Source organism: Danio rerio, chromosome 14 (assembly GCF_049306965.1).
Source record: "Danio rerio strain Tuebingen ecotype United States chromosome 14, GRCz12tu, whole genome shotgun sequence".
NCBI classification, from domain to species: Eukaryota; Metazoa; Chordata; class Actinopteri; order Cypriniformes; family Danionidae; genus Danio; species Danio rerio.
Genome location: NC_133189.1, coordinates 47,678,050 through 47,693,685, shown reverse-complemented (window position 1 = coordinate 47,693,685; position 15,636 = coordinate 47,678,050). Strand labels below are relative to the sequence as shown.

Below are 15,636 nucleotides of genomic sequence, written 5' to 3'. Positions count from 1 at the left end.
CTGCCCACTCTCTCTTTGTTCCGTCCTTCCCTCCTGTTTTCCCTCTTTCAGATGTGGCACGTGTTCTCAGCAGCATATGTCAATGTGCGTATAGCCGCTGCTGTTTAAAAAAAGAGTCATGTGCATATATTCATTTTCTGCCAGTCCGTCACCTCATGTAGAAAAAGTTGCATCATCGTGGGCCAGAACACTGCATTATTGAACAAGGGATGGTGGCAGAAGCAGAACTTTGAATGAAAGATTCACTGGAAGTGGAGCAAACAATAAGAAGCCCTAAAAGATCTGTGTAATTAATTTGGATGTGACTCAGAGAGTGAGAGAGATGCACATTTGACTGTAGAGTGTCATTGAATGAATCATAATAAACAGCTGATAAATGTTATTTGTTAAGCTCATCAAATGTGACTCAGCATCAGAACAATCCTTCTTTCTCGGATAATAGGCAGATATGAGGAACTGCGATTAGCAGACAAGAACTTTCATTCTCACTTTCTCCTAGTAAATCTTTGTTAAAATACACCATACCTCTTTTTTTGGTAGTTTTTTTATTGATACTGCACCAAAGCTATTTTCTTTACGAGAAAAACATGTGACTCTCTGTAAAGTTTGTTGCTAGCATGTTTGTAAGCTAATGGACTTTACGTAACATTCAAAACTAAATTGAGATTGGCAAAATATCTATTTATTTATGTTTTTATTGGTTTTCCAAATGGAAAGTACAAAATTAGGATTATAATTTGAAAATAATCAACTTTTGAGGTGGAAATTATGATTGATTGATTGATTGATTGATTGATTGATTGATTGATTGATTGATTAATTGTCTAGCAACTTATAATGTCATTAATATCCAGGAAGCTAAACACAGCCCAGGCTTATTCTGAAAACATTACCCCTACATACATTTCTGAAGAGCACCAAATAGTTTTCGAGTTTTGGTTTTCGCGAATCCACTGTGTACGCTTTTTGAGATGTCAAATTTCTATTACTAGTGCCATTCGCACCTGCTATTCTCGCATAAATCCTGCTGTCGACTGATTTACTGACTGAATTAGAGGACGACGGACTAAACCCAATCAATAGTGTTTTCAAAAGCCCCGATTGACCCAGACCACCCACTTTCCTAAACCCAACCAACAATGTTTTGAAAAGCAATCCAAAAAATGTGAAACCCCTGATTTTTACTACTTTTTCAGATTTTACCACATTCTCACCCTGTTATTTACTTCTATATTTTATTTTTTTGGCTTTTTTTTTTATCTTACCTGCTTTCTAGAACTGTTCTTATCCAGACTCAAACCCTGTCGTTGTGGTCAATTCCTCTCTGCATCTCAAGTCCACCGACAAATGCGGCAAACCATTGAACAAACTGATAACAGTGGTAATGTCATCTAGCAGTCAGCTGCTAGCACAAAAAGGAACGGCGTCATACCTCCTCGTAGCATTCGTTTTAAAGACAAAATGCAACCATAAGTACCTCTGGCTACACAAGTTGCGATCTCCAGAAATGTACTGTATATAGGGTTGTTGGCTAAATGTTGACTAAATATGTGCAACACACCTCACTTTTGAATTGATGCCGATTGAAATAGAAGTGACTATTTGACTATTTCTGTATAGTGCATTTTACATGCATCATACAGTATCAGTTTCACATGAAATAAATGGATGGATGAAAGAACAAGAAATTGACAATAGATAAATAGATAGATTTCCCAGAGATGAGTTGCGGCTGGAATGGCATCCGTTGTGTAAAAAACTTGCTGGATAAGTTGGCGGTTCATTCTTAGTCATTTCTTGACTAAGCTGACAAGAAAATGAATGAATGAATGAATTAATAGATAGAATGACAGAATTGTGAGCTACATTTGAGGACTCATGGTTAGCAAGTGAACAATGTATTGATGGATGGATGGATGGATGGATGGATGGATGGATGGATGGATGGATGGAAATATAATTTAGGTGTTCAGCACCCATGTTAAAAAAGACAGACAGATAAACAGATACAATAGATTCACAAATGGATGGATGGATGGATGGATGGATGGATGGATGGATGGATGGATGGATGGATGGATGGATGGACGGATGGGTTGATGTTTGGGTGGATGAGTGGGTGGGTTGGGTGGATAAAAATCAAATTTAATTGTCCACCATCCATTGTATGGATGCATGGATGGATGAATGACAAATAATGGATGTATGGATGGCTGACTGGCTGGCTGGCTGCCTGGCTGGATGGATGAATGAGTGGATGGATGTGTGAATGGATGGGGTGAATGGATGGACGGATGAATAGATGGAAATTATATAATTGTCTAGCATCTACAGTATGATAAAAAGACAGATGGATGGATAGACATACAATAAATGGATGACAAATGAATGATGGAATGATGGATGGATGGATGGATGGATGGATGGATGGATGGATGGATGGATGGATGGATGGATGGATGGATGGATGGATGGATAAATTGATGGATGGGTAAATGGATATAAAATATTTAATTGCCCAGACAGACAGACAGACAGGCAGACGGACGGACGGACGGACGGACGGATGGATGGATGGATAGATAGATAGATATATTATCTTACTGCCCACTCTGTGGAAGCGAGTGCATACACATGGCAGGTTCTCCTCCTTAGAGTATTTCATTTCAGTGACTAACAAAATGTTTTGTATCTTGATGTGTCTGTTGGAAATCTCCTGAGACTGCGGAGCTATTTCTCCATAAACAAGTATATAGGCAAATAAACAGCAATAATGCCGTTTCACAGCAGTGTCACTGCTCGCTGTGCCTACCAAACAGAAGACTGCAGGAAAAATCATGGCTTGGTGCCCTGCAGTTTGAGAATTTGCAGCCTGTTAATTTGGCCAAATTGTTTTTTCTTTAGAGAAAGGTCACTGAAAGGTCACCAGAGAGTTTTCGCAGCAGTGCCAAAGAAAGCTCATGATGATTCTGCTACTTGCTGATTTGCTTTGTTTATTTTTAAGATTACGACGCTATGCTGACTGCAATACGAATGAAAGATGGTATTAAAAAACAGCCAGTATGCGATAGTAAGACATTTAGCAGTATGTATGACCACTTGGGTATATTTTATTTTTCCAAATGCAAGCTGCTAAAGAGAAATAATGATTAAAAAAATCTACTATAGTTTTCTAGTGTACGCTGCTAATTTAATTGACATTTTTTTACCAATAAAGATAACATAAAAAAGCATTTATCTGCAGATATTAATATGGCAATATTAATAACAATATTCAGTAACACTTTACAATAATAGTACATGAATAAAGACGTAATAATATGTAAACTCAACATTACCTTAAATTAATGATAAGTTAATGCATGAGCTAATAATAAACTAACTTTAACTACAACATGATTCACAAGAAATTATATCAAGAATTCATTCATATTAACACATCATTATTCATGGACTCTTATTGTAAAGTGTTACCCAATGTTCTGTTTCAGTCTGAAATTAATTACAATATTAACTCAGTGCAAACATCTAGTTCATAGAAGTTAGACATGATCAATGTCTGTGTACCAGTTTTTATTTATATCTACCCTTTTTAGGTTCCAGGTTGGTCCTTCTATCTCAGCACCTTAGGACTCTTCATCTACTCATCTACCAATCACTGGATGCAAGAGATGGAAAACAGGCCAGACGGACCAATACAAGCTCAGCTCTTGGGGGAGATCACTGATCATGGCTCATATGCTGTTTCTGAAGGTAAGAAACTACCAAATAATCTTTCGTTAAATAGATTGGACCAGTTTTCTGCAGTGTTTTTAATATAACAACAGTAATAATATTGTTTATATTTAATCTCTAAGTATATTTCAGTAGGAAGTCCTTGTCCAGTCCCTATTTATTATTTTTTACTCACTCTTCACTTGTTTAAAACCTATTTGACATTGTTTTGCTTTTTTCTGTTGAACACAAAGAAGATATTTAGAAAAATGCCTGTTAATAGTTCCCATTGACTTCCAGAGAATTATTTTTAAAAAGCAACCAACATTCTTCAAAATATCTACTTTTAGTGTTTAACAGAAGAAAGAAATTCTAATATGAATAAAGGTTTAAAACCACCCTAATACAGGTAATAAAGCTTTAAGACCTCATGAGAAGAACAAATGATGGGGCAATTTTCATTATTGGATGGATTATCCCTTATACCTCCCTTGTATTTCACTGAATGCGCTTATAATGTTGTGAGTAAACAATTCGTTTGACTATTTGCTCCAACGCATAAATAGAACAGCCAACAAAGCACAGATATTTGCACCCCAGAAGTCAGGTGGAGGCAGACAAAATGCATATTTGACATCTGAGACATAGCCTGGAGGGTAGCGCTTGTGTTCCATTGTTTTGCACTGTGACACTTATGTGCAGGCGACCCGCTTAAAAATCGGGCTTGTGACATTTTCTGATCTCAACCCCTCCCACTCCTTTTCCTGATGCTTCCTTTCTCCACTCCCACTGTTTGAATAAATTGGCAAAAACACAGAATTAAAATGGTATATCCAGTTATACAGCGGTGAAAATAAGTATTGAACACGTTATGTTTTTGTGGGAATAATATTTTTAAAGCAGCTGTTGACATGGAATTGAACCAGATTTTGGTAAAAACCCAAACAATACAAACATTTAAAAAATCTGAAAAATGTGTTGTGTAATAACAATGAAATAACACTAGGAGAAAGTACTAAACTACTGAAACACATTTAACTCTTTATTTGTTATGGCGGCTTAAATACGCTTCTTTTATGGAGAATGAAGTATGAATTGCTCAGATGTGATTTTCCATCACAGACTTTAAAAAATCTTGAGTGTAAAAATCTTGATGGTTCTGTGGTACTTGTCTATCAAATCTGATCTTTTATTTGTATTTTCTGTTGGATTCAGGTCAGGTGATTGGCTGGGATACAGCTTGATTTTATTTCTCTTAAAGCATTTGAGTTTCCTTGGCTGTGTTTTGGATTATTAGCTATGTTTTCATCCAAAAATGTGAATGAACTTTATGCTCAAAACTGGATTATTGCATAAAAGACAGCAGCGTTTCCATCCAACGAGTCAAAGCGAGCAAAATCGCCACTTCCTGATTAACTGGCGCCAAACATCAACAGTAAAAACGGAATTTGCTGCAGTAGGAAAAGCTGCGTCAATCTTTTCTTTCTATAAATATATATATATAATTTAATCATTATCATTGAACAATATAATTATATTTTATATTGTTGTATACCAGTTGACGGCTCACAACCAGTTTGTCCGGTAAGCTCGTCATTTTACATCGCCAGAGCGGAGGCCTGGAGAAGGAGGAGCTGGCCGCGGTGATGACCGGCTTCGAGTCCTGGGAAGAGAGGTTTCCAGAAATCAGGTAAGACAAAAAACAGAATCCAAAAAATAAAGCGAACAAGTTTGTAACGGGGCAAGAATGTTGTGAAATCCGAATACTCGGTCAAAATCGAACAAGACTTTTCTTTTTCTGGACGGCTTTTTTAAATCGTCGCTTGGGTTTAGGAGGAGGAGGGGGGCTGGGTCGGCCGATTGGACGGCCGCCCAGTCAATCGTTCGGTCATTTAGTCAGACGGTCGCTCAACAGCAGCCTTTTTAAGCAAGAACAGCGCAGGCGCGAATGGCGCGCACTCGCGGGAGGTGTTCGAGACGTAAAAAATCGAGCACAGCAGCCTCTCGAGTATGTATACGTACGATGCGATGATGTCACTAGTTGTCAAAGCCCTCAAATTTCATAAGTTTGACGTGTTTCCCCCCTTACACGCAACTTTGTAAAGCATCTGCTGCATGTTGGTGTGTTAGAATCCTTGCTTTAGAATGCTTTTAGAATGCATAGCCATACTGTAGAATGCTTAGTTAAAGCAAATTAGATGAATGGGATCATGCATGTTGATTAAGGGAGTTGCTCACCGCATGCACCGTACTACACACTTTGCCTTCTATAAGCAACAAGAACAAACGCCCGACATCACTGACGGTGTCCGTATCCCTCAAAGCTGTTTAGAATTAAACATTTAGAGATGGTGTGACACAACGGGTACTTATGTGTGCCTTTGATGCACCCCTTGATACTTCTTACGTTCTTGTTGCAGCACCAGTGGCACCGGAATTAGGCACTGAAATTCATATGCTGATTCAGTCCGATGCATACCGGTTACAGAGGTACCAGTGCTTTAATGGTCGCCTAGCAATCTACGAACCGCCACCTTTCTCCCAGTCCCTGGTAAAATTGTTGAACATTGATCAGTCTATATTGATAAAAAGGTTGGGGACCACTTTGTTACAAAATATGCAAGCACATTACATTAACGGACACATTACAGCCACTTAATTACAACAGACATACTGTAGCTGCTCAAATGCATGTTAATGTAAATCTGCCATTCGCATGACAATTAAATGAATTTAGACATGTAGTGTAAATGCAGTCAAGACAATCTACTGAGTTTAAAGTAAACATCATCAAGCAAAGGGATTATTACATGAAAGTATGTATATTTTTATAGTTAATGTGTTAATGCATTAATTTCCATTAAATGGCAAGTAAACAGTTCATGTGTTGTTTTTCTTTCAATCTTTTTTGTTATATAAAAGACACTAGACAGGTAGATTAACACACCGGTGCTCTTCATCTCCCTCACACTTTTCTTCTTCACAACAATAATTACTCTTTCCCATTATTCTCTCATCACACATTGCAAGCTATAGTGTTATTCCCATTTGTAAATGGCTTACTTTGAATAAAAGCATATTCTAATGTACATATGTTAATGCAATATTTAAAAATAACAACAACAACAACAACAACAAATAATATATATAAATAAACTCTCACTGCCTACTGTGCTGTCACCATTGAACATCCAGCATTGCATCTGACTGCGTTACAGTAAATTGACCTTCCCTGACAAACAACAACTCTACCCATAATTTGCTGTTTGCGATTGAGCATGTACAAGAAACATGTTGACAGCGAACGCATTTTACATCATGTTCCAGTCAAATCTGTGTGGGATGTCAGGAAATTTCAGGGTGAAAAGTTTAGATCCAGTAGATCAGCATCTGAAGTCTACAGCAAGTCAAAATTACCTGCAGCAAGCACCATCATCATTTACACTAAGGCACGGATAGCATTTTCTATTAGGAATACTGACAAAAATAATGAGGTTCCGTGGACTCTATTTATGGGTTGAAGTGGAAAAAAAGGAAACCTGCTCTGTTTCTTCTGTATTTAGCTATGTGTTTCATGTATCACTGTTTAATGATGACTATAATCTTGCTTAACGTCAATTATAATCAACAACAGATTGAGCAAATGCAATCTGTCATCCTTTTAAATCCCTCATCCACACCACCTGAAGATCAAAGGTCAGACATGATGAATTACCATTTCCTACTTGAGATCAAGTGCAGGATACACATAATGACTCCTCTCTCATAAAGCCTCTCATCCCTCCCTCTATTCTTCTCCTTTTGCTCTCCCTCTCTCGCTTTATCTCCTACCAAACACTTTGATTAGTTTGAAAAGAAACCACACTTGAGCAAATTGTGGCAAGAGCTATTTGAATAATGCACAAATCAGGCAAATCACTTTACCTGCCAAGCCTCATCCAACAGAGCTCGATTCCCTCCATTTATAAATACACACACTGTACAAATAAATGCAGTAAACATGTACTATACAGATTCAAACAAGCATGCAATTATATAAAAATGACTGTGGTGAAATTTTTCCAAAAATTAAAGTACCTTGCTTCTCGAATATTTCACGTAGGTTCTGCATGTAATGGTGGTAAAGTGTATGTTCAATGTTGCCACGTGAGTAGTAATGTTTTATTATGTTGCTCCATGGATGTATTTTATCAGGTTGGAAATCAAGTGGTCAATGAGTAGTGTTGAAAGATATTTCTAATATTAAACATAACCTTAACCAACAATTATTACATTATTACACACCTGATGAGTGAATGAGAGCTGCTGTTAATGCAGATTGGTCAAGAGTTGGTTAATAAAGATGTATGATTTGTTACTCAGCATGTAATCCTCAGTGTTATTAAAATTTTACACATGGCATGTAAAGTGTGAGGTAGCACGGTGGTGCAGTGGGTAGCAAGAAGAAAGAAGGTCGCTGGTTCGAGCCCTGGCTGGGTCAGTTGGCATTTCTGTGTGGAGTTTGCATGTTTACCCCGTGTTCGCGTGGGCTGCTTTGGTCTCCCCAACAAGTCCAAAGATATGTGTTAAAGGTGAATTGGGTAAGCAAAATTGTTCATAGTGTATGTGTGTATACCCTGGTCCTCCAGGTTGGGGGGTTGAGCATTGGGCTAACGACCCCCCTTGTAAAAATGAGATGTTACAAAACACCAACATGGTGCGGCCAAATGTAAACTTCGATATAAATGGCTCTGGGAGTATGTACAGATGTGGCTACTGAGAACGCGAATTTCTTCACATGCAGTGCTGCAATTTGTCACATGCAGTTACGCGTAGTGCTGCAGCAGCCAAGGCAGCCTTTTCATTAAAAAAATCAAACATTTTTGTGCTTTATGCAATAGCCATCCAGAGGCACAAGGAACAACTGCTTTTCCATTAACTCAGTTGTCAATAATTTTTGTCACATTTAAAAGGTGTGTTTGTGCATGAAACATGCATGTTTAGATGCATGTACTGTATTTGTGTGTGAGAGACCGGGCAAAAGAGCACTTGATTCAGGCATAAAACTTTACAAATTACGTGTACATTTTTATATGCTCAACACAATTTTTTATAGATCTAGATAAAATAGCCTCAGTGATACTGAAATTAAAATATACTGAAATTAAAGATATACAAATATTGGATATAATAAAAACATTAAATAAACCAATATAAAACAAACAAAAGCTAAAAATATTTAGGAATATACATTATAATATAAATGAGAAACTGTTTTAAGCCATTTATAACTTTAATTTTACAAAGGCCTTTCTGAAAAAGAGATTTTAGATATTTCCTAAAAACAATAAATAACGGAAGAGTATATTATAATTTTATTATTTTATAACATTATTTATAAAGTATTTGGATACATTATGTTAATCAAATCGTGCAACCTGATTGGGAAAACTGCATGTAAAAATGTGTTCTATGACATCAAACAAGTGTTTATGTTTTATATAACGTAATAAAACTTAGAAATTAAATTAATTATCGAAAGAAAGTAATCATGTAGACAGAATATATAGGCTAATATTGGCCTAATTTTTTTAGTATTCAGCTTAACCATCGCCTTAAGGCCAGGATGTGAAGAGAAGTGGTGAAACAAATACCACAGAGCCTTTATCTTAATTTCATATGGTTAAGTGTATGTACACTTACTTTTTTCTTTCATTATATATATATATATATATATATATATATATATATATATATATATATATATATATATATATATATATATATAAGTAGGGCTTTACATTGACTTTTTTAATCACCAGCCACTGTGACTAGTAGATTTCCAACATTACTAGCCACTTGCCATTTTCACTAGCCACAATTTTGTTGTTTGGAAAATATATTTTATATAAATAAATGTGACTTTGACACGCTAAAATGACTTGATTTAGATGTTGTGCTGTCCCAGATCAGCAGTTACTATACAAAAGAAATGTTATTGTTAGGGATTATTAATCTATATTAACAAAAATACTCTGTCAAAGCAAAAGAAAGCAGGTAAAAACATACAAGTGATAATAAAAGGATGATCACGTGCCTGAGAATAATTAAAACAAAAGCAGTGACTGCTGTTGTTGCTTACAAATATATATATATATATATATATATTTCAATCTTGAGCTCTTAAAAGCAGCAGGACTGTGGTTACACGAGCATCATTTTTTGTCAAGTCTTTTTCCTAATAGAACCGATCGCAAGTGAACGGAAAGAAAGCGCAAGTAAACGGGAGCGCGCACGCTTTAAACAGTCGCTATTAACAGTAGTTATTAACAGTAGTTATTTCCAACCTGCCAAAGTGGCTAGAAATCTACCTGCATTTGGCGGGTTTGCGGGTGTTAACTTTCATTTATTTTTGACCAGATTTTGGTGCAATCTATTTCTGTTGCCTTAAAATAGCGAATAAAATAACGTGGCGCAGGATGGGAAAAAAATGTTGTGTCGTGCTTGGTGCCACATTGTGCCAGGTGTATGATGGGGCACATGGTCTTTTCAGCCAGATGGTGTACTTATGCTGTCTACCACCAGGGGCTATCTAAGCTAAACCTTGACCCCTCATTTCACAAACATCCCCATACCCATGTTTCAAGCTAATGTTCAAAACCACTGTGGCAAAAACACAGGGTTGTGTCCTATCTGAACAGTTGTGTTTGGTTGTGTCAGGCTAACTAAGCTGGGTGGCACACACCAATGACATTACAGAAGTGACTAACACGACTATAACCCTGAAATTGGACAATTACACTCAGATCACCGTCACACTACAGGCTTTCTTCCCATTAGGCAGTCATCCACTTCTGACTTTACTGCAGCTCTGCCTCTCATTTATTTGGCCAGAGGAGAATTGTGTGCTTTTTTTCTTCCTCTCCATTTCAGTTGGTGGAGTTTTGGTTTCACCTTTAGCTTGTTTAGTTAGGGTCAGTAGAGCTGCCCTACAGTGGAATTCTCTTCAATAATAAGATTTCTTTTGAACTGAACACATCCTCAAATTGGCAAATAAGTAAGCGTCTTTAGTTACTGTTGCTAATTTCAACATACAAGCTGATTTTCTGTCCTAAAAGGATGTTTATGAGTACATTATGTACACACATACTGTTTATTATGTATGTTATAAAATGATTAGGTACTTTTTTAAGTGTGTGAACATGTTGCCTTAAAAGCAACAAGTTGATTTTACTTACAGTTTTTTCTCAGTCGCTTAGGTACATTTCATTTCATTTACTTGTCGGCTTAGTCCCTTTAATAATCCGGGCTTTCCACAGTGCAATGAACCGCCAACTTATCCAGCACATTTTTAGCACCGGATGGCCTTCCAGCCGCAACCCATCTCTGGGAAACATTTACTCACTCACACACACACACACATACACACACACACACTCATACACTACAGACAATTCAGCCAACCCAATTCACCTGTACCACATGTCTTTGGACTGTGGGGGAAACCGGAGCACCCAAAGGAAACCCACACGAACGCAGAGAGAACATGCAAACTCCACACAGAAACGCCAACTGACCCAGCCGAGGCTTGAACCTGCGACCCAGCATTTGAACTTGAGCCTGCGACCCGACCTCTTTGCTGCTCGGTGAGTGCCGTCTTTCGGAAGAGCCGTTAAACTGAGGTCTTGACTCTCTGTGGCCGTTAAAAATCCCAGGATGTCCTTCGAAAACGAGTAGGGGTTTCACGCAGGCATCCTGGCCAAATTTGCCCACTGACCTCTGTCCATCATGGCCTCCTAACCATCCCCATATCATAATTGGCTTCATCATTCTGTCTCTCCTCTCCACCAATCAGCTGGTGTGGTGTGCGGTCTGGCGTAAAACGGCTGCCGTCGCGTCATCCAGGTGGATGCTGCACACTGGTACATGTTCAAGGCGAGGGGTTTACCAATAAGTCAGTTAAACTAACCTGCATTCTGTAAATGAATCTGGCACTTATGAAATGTCATAGCTGATTTTTGACTATCGCCTGTTACTTTTATAAAGCTGCTTTGAGACAGTTTACAGTGTATGTAAGTTGACTTGATTAGCTGTCCTCTTTGTGATGTGCAGTTAAGTGTGAAGGGTTAACAGCTCCCAAATGCCGTTTGACAGCTATTAGCACCGTCACCATGGTTAACCTTCTGTCACTGACCTCTCTTACTTTCTGACACATAAACATACAGCTTCAGATAGAAAATCTCGCCAGGCTTTACTGAAGACTCTGGCTCTGAAAGAGAAACAGCACAAACTGCATGTACTTTAGAGGGCGAAGAGAAAGACCGGTGATGAAATATTCAACTGTGAGCTTCACTGATTTCAGTTTCATCAAGAAAAAAAGGATAGAAAGCTGAGGTGTATGTGTGTGTGTGAGCGTGCATGTCAAAGGGCTTGTCCTAGGATTTATACAGAAAATGAAAAGCCCTTAATAGATATTGCAGACTGATTACACATAGGGCATGATTCCATTTGGACAATTTTCCAACAGCAATACTGCATGAATTTAAAAGTGTATGTTTTTGTATCCTAGTGAGTTTGAACATTTTCTTTGAACACTTCATCATTTAAAAACAAACAGAGTTAAAGATTGTTGGGCGATCAATGATTTGCCGTTGCCGCTAGGAGAAATAATCACAATCAACAATGCGTAATCAACAATGGCAATTATGAAAATGATTGTCATCAGCATTATTGTTGTCATTATTGTCGTCATTATTGACATGTGGGTCTTATTAGAAGCACACAAAGATGTTTTGATTCTTGTTGATTGGGTGTGACTGTTTTGATTTTAGTGTAAACAAAATGATACAAACAGTAAGTGTCTTACATTCTGTAAATATGTTCATGTTCAGAACAAATACAGCATATGGAAGCCCTTTGACACCTGAAGAATAAAGTAAATGTGAAAAATAAAAAAGTAAGAATTAGGCCCAATCCCAATTCTACCCCTCAGCCCTTCCCCTTATCCCTACCCCTTGTTTTGCGTGTTCACTTGAAAGGGTAGGGGTGTTCTAATTCTCTTCCGCTTGAAGATGTAGGACTAAGGGAAAGGGCTAGATACCCTTTGAAATAAAAATAGAATTGGGATTGGGACTTAGTCACGGCTGAAAAAAAAAAAAACGCTTTTTTTGTTTTGCAATATATTCAGAAATATGAGAAACAAAGTCATATTTGTCTTTTGTTTTTGTAACTGTAAATGCAAGGCAACATTTTGTAAGTTGTTTGCCTCATCTATTTTTTTTTATTATTATTGATTTAATATTATTCTTATATTTTTATTTAATATTATATTATTCTTGTATCTTTAATTTGCTATTTTAATCCGCACATACACATTTATTTAATACAAAGTGACAGCAGTAATTTATACACTGTGCCAAAAAGGAAAATACTATTATTGTTAAAGAAATTATTTTTATTTTAATAATAAAAATAATAATAATAATAATAATTATTATTATTATTATTATTATTATTATTATTATTATTATTATTATTATTATTATTGTCATTGTTGTTGTTGATTTTAGTGTAAACAAAATTATATAAAACACATTTTTACATTCTGTAAACATGTTCATGTTCAAAACAAATACTCTATATGGAAGCCTTTTGTCACATGAAGAGTAAAAAGTAATTATAAAAAAATGAAGAATTAGTCAAAACTGAAAAATAAAACAGCTTTTTTTTAGAAATAAAGTCATATTTGTTTTTTTGTACACTGTACAAAATAGAACATTATTATTTTTATTATTATAATTATTATTATTAGTATTATTAATTATTAATAATAACATAAATTATTATTATTATTATTATTATTATTATTATTATTATTATTATTATTATTATTATTATCAATATTATTATTATCAATATTATTATTATTATTATTATTATTATTATTATTAATAATATTATTACTATTATTATTATTATTATTATTATTATTATTATTATTATTATTATTATTATTATTGGTAGTAGTAGTAGTAGTAGTATTAGTAGAAGAAATTGTTATTTTTTTAATAATAATATTTCATAATAATAATGGTAATAATTAATAATAATGACATTAATAATTATTATTTATTTATTTAAAAATAATAATAATATACTTGTTAATATTATTATTATTATTATTATTATTATTATAAATTACAATAATATTTGGAAGAATTTACCATGCATTTGATTAAATAACTGCAGGCTCTGTGAGCAAAAGAGATTTTAAAAAATAATAATTAAATAATTCATTAAATAAGTAAATAAATAAATAAATATTTTTAAATATATATATATATATATATATATATATATATATATATATATATATATATATATATATATATATATATATATATATATATTTTCCATTATACATTGTAATTTCACTTATTCTATATATAAACTACATGTATGTTTATTCTATATATAAACTATAAATATATAAGTGCAACTTGTAGTTGCATATCGTCAATAACCCCTCCCCCAAGTTCTTTGAGGCATCAGAATGATACATCTGAAAGATATAGTTGATCTATATTCTTGACATTACGCTGGTTCCCTCATCCTCAATGATCCCACTAATCATGAGCGCAGCGGCACATGTGATCAATATCTGCGCTGATGCACATATATGAACTCATCACAACCAACCCTCAGGAGAAAAACCAGGCTCTTCATTCCAACATTTCTCTTTGTGCATGTGATACGTGTGAGTGCCAAAGCAATTCAGTCAATTTGTACTTTCTGCACAGAGCCGAGTTCATATAAATCTCATTTGTCACAACAATGAAATATTTCATAACTATGGGAGGAAAATTGAGCATAACCATGTTTTATTTCACTTTCTTTTCATCCTCGTCTCAGGAGACCAACTCTCAATCACATGCACACAAATGCTTGAAAAGGCATTGTTCATGGCAAACTGTGAGGTTTTACAATAAAACATGCATCGTGCAAAGTGGGAGTGCACTGCGCTTTTCTTTGAAAAACTGCAATTATTGTTTTCATTCTTATCCAGGTTAATCTGCTGTACACAGACTCTTGTTGTAATGTGAAATACACAAGGAGAGAGACAAACAGATAAATCACACTGAAAAAAAAATCAAAAATGATTCCTTGGATTGACTTTTTTTTTAAGTGAAGTGGTTGTAAACAATTTATTTGAGCTCAATTTAAACAAACAAAAATAAGTCGAACATCACTAAATTTCATTCATTCACTTTCCTTCGGCTTAGTTCCTTTATTCATCAGGGGTCGCCACAGCGGAATAAACCGGCAACTTATCCAGCCATTCCAGCCACAACCCAATACTGGGAAACACCCATACACTTGTAGATTCACACACATACACCTCGGCCAATGTAGCTTACCCAATTCACCTAGTGCATGTCTTTAGACTGTGGGGGAAAACGAAGTACCCGGAGGAAACCCACACCAACATGGGAAGAACATGCAAACTTCACACAGAAATGCCAACTGTCCAGCCATGACTCAAACCAGCAACCTTCTTGCCAAAGTGCTAACCGCTGAGCCACCGTGTCGCCTTACTAATTTTTATTTTTTTTAATTCAGCACCAGTGGTGGTAAGAGTACCAAAAATGTGTACTCAATTACAAGTACTGTTACATTGCTGAAATTGTACTCAATTACAAGTAAAAGTACTGGTGTTAAAAAGTACTTAAGTAAAAGTACAAATTACTCTTCATAAAAACTACTCAAATTACAGATTACTTCTTTAGTTGGTGCTATTGGTGGAATTATCCATAATTGCAGAGTCAGACAAGATCCAGGCAGTAAAACACATTTTACATAACACATTTAACGATACTATAAACAGTTTTAAAACTGTGTAAACAGCATTAATTATAGATTGTAATAATTATAGAGCTATAGAGG

The 15,636-nt window shown here is 35.6% G+C and overlaps 1 protein-coding gene across 1 annotated transcript in view; it reads left to right on the top strand.

The window, feature by feature from the left end:
• The window catches only part of LOC141377471 (uncharacterized), a 516,632-nt gene that overhangs the window by 474,759 nt on the left and 26,237 nt on the right, over nt 1–15,636 (top strand). The window contains exons 8-9 of the mRNA XM_073921717.1: nt 3,597–3,753; nt 5,325–5,404. Of these exons, the coding sequence (XP_073777818.1) occupies nt 3,597–3,753; nt 5,325–5,404 (237 nt within the window). The remainder of the gene's footprint in view (nt 1–3,596; nt 3,754–5,324; nt 5,405–15,636) is intronic.